This window comes from Populus trichocarpa, chromosome 3 (genome assembly GCF_000002775.5).
Source record: "Populus trichocarpa isolate Nisqually-1 chromosome 3, P.trichocarpa_v4.1, whole genome shotgun sequence".
Lineage (NCBI taxonomy): Eukaryota > Viridiplantae > Streptophyta > Magnoliopsida > Malpighiales > Salicaceae > Populus > Populus trichocarpa.
Genome location: NC_037287.2, coordinates 9,906,082 through 9,913,719, shown reverse-complemented (window position 1 = coordinate 9,913,719; position 7,638 = coordinate 9,906,082). Strand labels below are relative to the sequence as shown.

Below are 7,638 nucleotides of genomic sequence, written 5' to 3'. Positions count from 1 at the left end.
ATTGTTACAGTGTTTCCCTACATGGTTTTTGTCTTGCTAAAATGTTTCCCCACATGTTTTTTTTCCAAAATTATCTTTCTTGAATTTATTTTTTTAATATTGAGTTGGTTAAGAATTTAGCTTTGTAATTTTTTTTCTTTAAAACAATGTGGATTGCTACAGTGTTTCACCATATAGTTTTTTTCTTATGATTTTTTCTAAAATTATCTGTCTATTTTATTTTTTTTAATATTGAGTTGGTTGAGAATTACAACTGTAGGTTTCCTCACAAAACATTATGGATTGCTATAGTGTTTCCCTACATGATTTTTTTTCGGTTTTTTTCTTTTTTATGGTTTTTTTTATCATTTTTTCTATTTTTTATATGATTTTTTCCAAAATTATCTTTGTTGATTTTAATTTTTTTTTATATTGAGCTGGTTGAAAATTTAGCTTTGTACTATTTTTCTTTGAAACACCATGGATTGCTACAGTCTTTCTCTACATAATTTTTTTCGTTATGATTTTTTTTCAAAATTATCTTTGTTGATTTTATTTTTTTAATGTTGAGTTGATTGAGAATTACAATTGTAGATTTCCTTACGAAACACTATAGATTGCTACAATGTTTCCCCGCATGGTTTTTTTTTTCCTTTCATTTTTTTTGTTATAATTTTTTCCAAAATTATCTTTGTCGATTTTATTTTTCTAATATTGAGTTGGTTAAGAATTTAGTTTTGTAGTTTTTTTCTTGAAAACACTATGGATTGCGACAGTCTTAGTTTTTTAATATTGAGTTGGTTAGAAAATTTTTTTTTTGTTATGATTTTTTTCAAAAGCCCACGGTAATACACAGGCATACCACAAACCCGCAGCAACGCGCGAGCAGGACATTATAAACAATATTAGGTTTTCTTTTGTAATATTCGGTCTCTCTTGTTATCACTAATTATTGACTCAAGCCATATATACAATGAAATTATTGTACATAAATGTGGATATCTATGATTTTTGTCTAATCTTCCATCTAATCATGAATTTAATACCTGATATTGAGGAAATTAATTTATACAGAGAAAATTATATGATTTTTGTCTAATCTCCCATCTAATCATGAATATAATACCTGATATAGAGGAAATTATACAGAAGGAAAACTTGAAATAGTGAAGGGTCTAATTTATGTATTAATTTGTGACCACCCTATTAGCTCATCTCGTATAGTTTTCTGATCTTAAAGCAAAAGTTTAAAAACCTAAAAGGGAAAATAATAAAAAAAAGAAAAAAATAATCCAAAAACAATAGAAAAGAAACAAATTGAACAAACCTTAGAAAATACAAACTTAAAAAAACCCATTTGAAATACTAAAAATGTTTTTTTTTCACGTTTTAAGGTTTTTCACAATTTCTTTCTTTAAAAAAAATTCTTCTAAGTTTTCTCTGTTTTTTTTTTTTTTTTAAGATATAGTTATTTTCCAAACTAATTTTACAATTATGTTTCCTTGGAAGGCATTTTCACCATAAAATAGTGACAAAGAAACTTATTTCGAAAGCTAAAAACATAATATTCATGTAGTTGATTTTAAAACCCAACAACCTATTAAAAAGATTGTGTTTAATATTATGATAGCAGTTGCTTTTCAAAATAGTTTTTACTTAAAAATACTTTTAAATAATTTTTTAAAAATTTATTCTTGACATTAATATATCAAAACGATCTAAAAATTAAAAAAGTAATTTTAAACAAAAAAAATTATAATTTTTAAAAATACACAATCAGCTACGTTTTCAAACAAGTTTAGAATATAAAAAACAAATTCATAAATTTATCCTAAAACGAATGGGGTTTATGTGGTTTTGGTTCAATAAAAACTCCATCAAACAAGATGGTAGGAGTTCATCACATATGAAAGTGAATTAGAATTTCAATAATTTTGAATGCACATAATATGCTCTTCTAATATATTATTCACATGAAATTCAATACATTTATGATATATTATATATTGTGAAAGTAAAATAGAAACAAAAACTATTTAATAAAACCGAACAAGAAAAAATAAAGTTGCGCATATTGATAAATATGTCAAGTAATTAATACATAGAGCTTAAGATACCCATGATATAATGCTTCATCCTCACTGGGTTCATCATTTTTGGTTTGGTTTAATTTTTATTAAAAAAAATAATCAAAGCAAAATTTTTTTAAAAAAAGCCAAACTGAAACCGGTTTCAGTTCGGTTCAGTTATTTTAAAACAAAAACCGGTTCAAACCGGTTTGGCTCTGTTTGAGTTCGGTTCGGTTCAGATTTTTCGGTTTCAGGCTTATAAAACCGAAACTGAACCGAACTGGTCGGTTTTTTTAAAATTCTAATCAGTTTAATCGGTTTTTTTCACGGTTCAATTTTTTCAGTTATTTTTTTTTTATTTTCTTGATTTAATTAATTTTTTAATTTTTTTCTCATTCTCACTATGGTATAGTACAAACACACAATAATATAAGAATGAAATTATATATATATAAAAATTGAAGATAGAAGTTTCAGAGCATTCTGACAAGAGAAAAGGAAAGAGAAGCAAATAGCATATGCAATGACCTCATTCTGTATATAGATGTCGATCACGAGCGTGTGGCGTGCACACAAGTACACATTTCATGTACCTCAACCATGGTATGTTATGTAATAACAACGTAGATAATGATAATTTTTTTTTTTAAGAATACTTCATAAAGAATAATTTTAAAGAATTGATCAAATGATTAAGAAATTATATTTTATTTTTTAAATTCGAGGTTGATATTTTAAGAAAATCATTAAATTATTCTACATGCAACAAATTCATGTCAAATATATTTATAAAATAACTCAAAAAAATTAATCTTAACTAATACATAACATAACTTGAAAATATTAAATATGTATATAAAAAAGAAAAGTAATCTAACTTTAGACTTGTTTGAGATAAAAATTGTTTTTTATAGTGTTTTTTTATTTAAAAATATATTAGAATAATATTATATTATTTGTAAAATTAGTTTTTTAAATCAGTATCTAAAATGATAAAACATATAATTAAAAATTAACAAAAAAATTATACGGTTGAAATGTAATGCCAAATAACCCTTCCTTTTTTACAAATGTAAAATTCAACCTCAAATAAAAAGATGACTGTGGCAACCAGAATCTCACCAACTTGACAACGAAAAAGGCTAAAATAGTAATGTCACACCATCCCTCTGAGTCCTTTCCTCCCCCCCGCCTATTAAACAACTCCTCCAACCATCTCTACCTAAATCCCAATAATCGCTACTTACAAATTATTCTCTCTTGGAAGAAAAAGGAAAATCACCATCTAACCACTCTCTCAAAAATCTTTTCAATTACAACCCCGTGAAGCAACCCACCTGTATAATCACCATCAATCAACATGTGTGGCGGTGCTATCATCTCAGACTTCATCGCTCCGACAACCACCGCTCGATCTTCTCGGCGGTTGACCTCGGGCTTTGAGTGGCTTGAGCTGAAGAAACCCTTCAACAACAAGCACTTGAAGCCAGTTGTTGCTGATCCCGAAGATGATTTTGAGGCTGATTTTCAAGAGTTTAAGGATGAGTCTGATGTCGACGAGGATTATGATGTCTTTGCTGATGCCAAGCCATTTGCTTTCTCTGCTAGTGTTTCTGAACCTGCTCAAAAACGTGGGCTCCCTCGTGGTAATAATGCCTTTTCTTTTGTTTGTTTGTCTTAATTTTTCTTGCTTAATTATTACGGTTATGGGTTAGCTGATTGTAGCTTAGAAATGGGTTTTTGTGATTTTTTTGGGAATCAAGTTTCTGGGAGATCGATGCTACAGTATTGAGAGTAATTTTTATATGGCTTTTTTTCTTTCAAGTTTCTTACTTTCTTTAAAAAAAACTGATTTTGTGTCTTGATTTTTGGTAATTTTGAACTTGATGGGATATATGGTAGGTTATGTTGATCATAGTTTATTGAGGTGGCTTGTGGGTTTTTGTTTCTGATCATATTGATATGAGATAAATTTCTAGCTGTGTGTGCGTGTTCACTGATCATTTTTGCGGGATTAGATTTGTGTTCATTTTTCTTACAAAGCTTATACGTTCATGATGCAGATCTTGTAAGTTTCTGCTATGATCAGGAATTTTTTCTATATTAAAGGTTGTTTTTTCTTATTTATTTATTTATTTAGTGTTGGGCTATTATTATGTTTTGTTATGATTGTTGTTATTTTTCGGTTGTCTGTGTTATTAAATCTAGGACTTTGATTCGTGGAACCATCTCTTTTCATCAAGCTTTATTGTTTAATTTGTCCATTGCTCCTTTTTGGTTGTTAGATTTCCTTACAAGTGGAAGGAAAATAAATGATGAATAGTGAGAACTCAAAGCTGTGAAGTTTAAACCTTTTGAGATGGGGAGCAAAATCCTCTCTTATCCGTAGATTTCTGATTTTTGATGCTGGTTTGGTTGAAGTATATTTTTGGACAAAATTGGTTGTATAAGGTGTACTGATTTATTTTGGGTACAATTTATTATTATTATTATTATTATCTAGCAAAAAGATAGGACTTGTAAAACCAGTTAGATCTTAACTTTATGGATTCTTCAAATCATTAGCTGTTAAAATCTCTGCTCTTGCAGAAGAGACCTGTGTAAAATGCTTCTGGTGATGATCTCCTGCTGTTATCTGAGGTGTTAATAGCTAGTTTTATTGGGGGGGTGGGTTTTTTGGTTACATGATGTTGGTGTTAAATAAATTAAACGCAGATTTGATGGGGTTTCTCTTTTAGTCTAAATTTGAGAAAATCAAAATTGATAAATTACTATCTTGTCAGACAATAAGCTCTATGTAGTAAATAATTATTGAATTGCAATATAACTCCAGGTTAGGAAAATTTTGCTTCAAATCTTGATTTCATTTTGTGATTCAATGCAAGTAAAATTAGATCTTTTTATCTATTTAAAGCCAAAATTCTTCTTGTCGTTGTCTGCTTTCTGCCTCATGAGTGTTGTTTCTCCTTTTTGATATCTTCATAGTCTTTGCTCATGCAGCAGCACGCACCTAAAGTAGCTGTGCCCGTGTGCTTAATATCTTTCCTTTTTTTTTTTGGTTGTTATTGAAGGTTCTACTGCTGTTAAATCTGCTGGATTCAGTGGACCTGCTGAAAAATCAGCCAAGAGGAAGAGAAAGAACCAGTTTAGAGGAATTAGGCAGCGTCCATGGGGAAAATGGGCTGCTGAGATTCGTGATCCCAGGAAAGGGGTACGTGTCTGGTTGGGAACATTCAATACTGCAGAAGAAGCTGCTAGAGCATATGATTCTGAGGCACGTAGAATTCGTGGCAAGAAAGCTAAGGTGAACTTCCCTGATGAAGCTCCATGTGCTTCAGCAAGGCATCCAATTAAGGAAAACTCACAGAAACGACTTACGAAGGCAAATTTAAGCCAGGATTTTAGTTACTTGAGCAACCCAGAAACGGATTATAATAATATGGGCTTTGTGGAAGAGAAACCACAAGTGAGCCAGTTTGGAATAATGAATTCTTTCCCGGCCATTGGAGATTCTGGGGTGACGCCCTTGACTCCTGACAATGCTTCTATGTATTTCAATTCTGACAAGGGGAGCAACTCATTTGATTGTGACTTTGGGTGGGGAGAACAAGGCCCTGAAATCTTGTCTGTTCTTGCAGCAACTCCAGAAGTTGATGAATCCGTCTTTGTGGATGCTAATCCTAAGAAGTTGAAATCATACTCTGAGAATGAAGTGCCTGTTGAAGAGAAGAATGGGAAATCTCTGTCCGAAGAGTTGCTGGCTTTTGACAATCAGTTGATGAACCTTCAGATGCCAGATCTTGTGGGTAACTGGGAGGCTTCTCTTGATAGCTTCCTTAATGGAGACACAACTCAGGATGGCACAAACGCAGTGGACTTGTGGAGCTTCGAAGACTTCCCCTCCATGGTTGGGGGAGTTTATTGAGCCAACTTTTCTGTGCTTGCTAGGTTTTGTAAATAATAAGGCTACATGTTAGTGAGTTTCATCTCTACAAGTTATTGTTTTACTCTATTATGAGTTTCATCGATAATTGCCTCCTTTCATTTTGCTGCTCGTAGGAATGGTTGTTTATCTGAGATGGGAATGGAGTACAACACAGCTGAACATGCTTAAAGCCTCGGTGTGGGAGAAGCGTTCTCAGGAGCTTTTTCCATATAAAAGTAGTACATTCGCTTTCCCGTTTTCATTACATTTTAAGTCATTGGACTTTGGAAGTTGGATTCTATGACTGTAATTTGACAATGTCGTGTGATTTATTTTGAGAACTGAAGCCTTAAATTTCAACTTTGTGGTTGGTTTTCCCCCGTGGCCATCATTTTTGAATCCTGATTAACCAGTACTTTGTATTGATAAATTCCTGAAAGAAAAAGTTGCTTGCCGTTATGGTTGAAAAGTCTCCGTATGTCCCAGATGCAAAGAATGATGGATGAAGTCAAATTAGGGCCATTTTCACTTTTCTTTTATTATTATAGATTATATCATTCTTATTTGCTTGCCCTTGCAGGTGGAAAGGTGATGGTGCTTGTGAAGGGTCATCATCTTTTTCCCTGATAGACATTTTTAAACACAGAAGGACATGGATCATCCAGGGCCATCTCCTTCTCTTTGAATGATTCATGTTGTTTTTAAATTCAACTCCTGCCTGGTGACTTGAGCTCGGGACTCGGGAGATTGATCCAATTTCCCGTCCACCGACTGCGTGGCACATAGTAAAAGGTGATAGTTTTCAGAAGGTTGTCGTGATATGCCGATGTCCCATCATCTTCCAGCTTTAAAGCCGAGTAGCTCCAAAACTGAGGTGGCGGATTAGAGGAGGGATCTGGGATGGGCCCCACTGTAATATTTTGGGAGATCACAATATCTAGGATTGCGAGCCCCCTCTCAGACTGTGAAGTCTGAAATAGTATAGTGGAAAAGAAAATGCCAAATAAAATGGGATTCGACGATGCGTAAGGTGTCTCGTGACGTTTTTGTTTTTTTAGCAACAAGTTTTGAGCTGCAAAAGCTGTAGCAGCATCGGCTATTAATCTCTCTAGCATGTGCCACTGCTTTCCCATTAGTGACTGCCGGGCTGAAAACTTCCGAACTGAGAACAGGAAGAGGTCCCACTGGCTCCTATCTCTTGTTACGAATGACTAAAATGCGCAGGCGACGCGAAGGAGACCAATTTTGAGATCGCATTTGAACAATCAAAACCATGACAGCTGCTGTTGAAGCTGAATTGAACTAGTTTGATAGGCTGATACAGTGGCTCCTCTGTTTTGATTAGTTGATACCAGTTATCTAGCTCGTGCCTAGCTGCGGGCAGGATGTTTTATTTTCCAGTGTTGCGTGTTTTTTTCTTGCACAAAAAATAAATTATAATTGCAAATAGATAATAAATACAAACAAAAGGTATTAATGAGAACTAAAGATTAAATTGAAAAATTAAGAGATAAAGATTTATCAAGATATATGAAATTATAATATGAATAATAAATTTAATTGTGTTGAATAACTTTGTTTTTTAAAATTAGTTTTTAATGGATTGGATAATCATAAAAAAGACAAATGAAAAAAAAACGAGTCAAATTAATCTTTTTTTTAATG

General features: G+C 32.4%; 1 protein-coding gene across 6 annotated transcripts; it reads left to right on the top strand.

The window, feature by feature from the left end:
• Nucleotides 1–3,260: 3,260 nt before the first annotated feature.
• Nucleotides 3,261–7,366, top strand: LOC7483575 (ethylene-responsive transcription factor RAP2-12). Of its 6 annotated transcripts, none has more exons than XR_008058842.1 (4): nt 3,261–3,694; nt 5,120–6,020; nt 6,108–6,209; nt 6,554–7,366. XR_008058842.1 is itself a non-coding variant. In XM_052451637.1 (3 exons), exons 1-2 carry the CDS (start codon nt 3,409–3,411, stop codon nt 5,971–5,973), a joined length of 1,140 nt encoding a protein of 379 aa, XP_052307597.1. In that variant the 5' UTR covers nt 3,261–3,408; the 3' UTR covers nt 5,974–6,020; nt 6,108–6,333. The 6 variants fall into 6 exon arrangements, 2 of the variants coding, with proteins under 2 accessions (XP_052307597.1, XP_052307596.1); XR_008058843.1 differs by having other exon boundaries at nt 5,120–6,024; XR_008058841.1 differs by having other exon boundaries at nt 5,120–6,209; nt 6,554–6,995.
• The last annotated feature ends 272 nt before the right edge of the window (nt 7,367–7,638 follow it).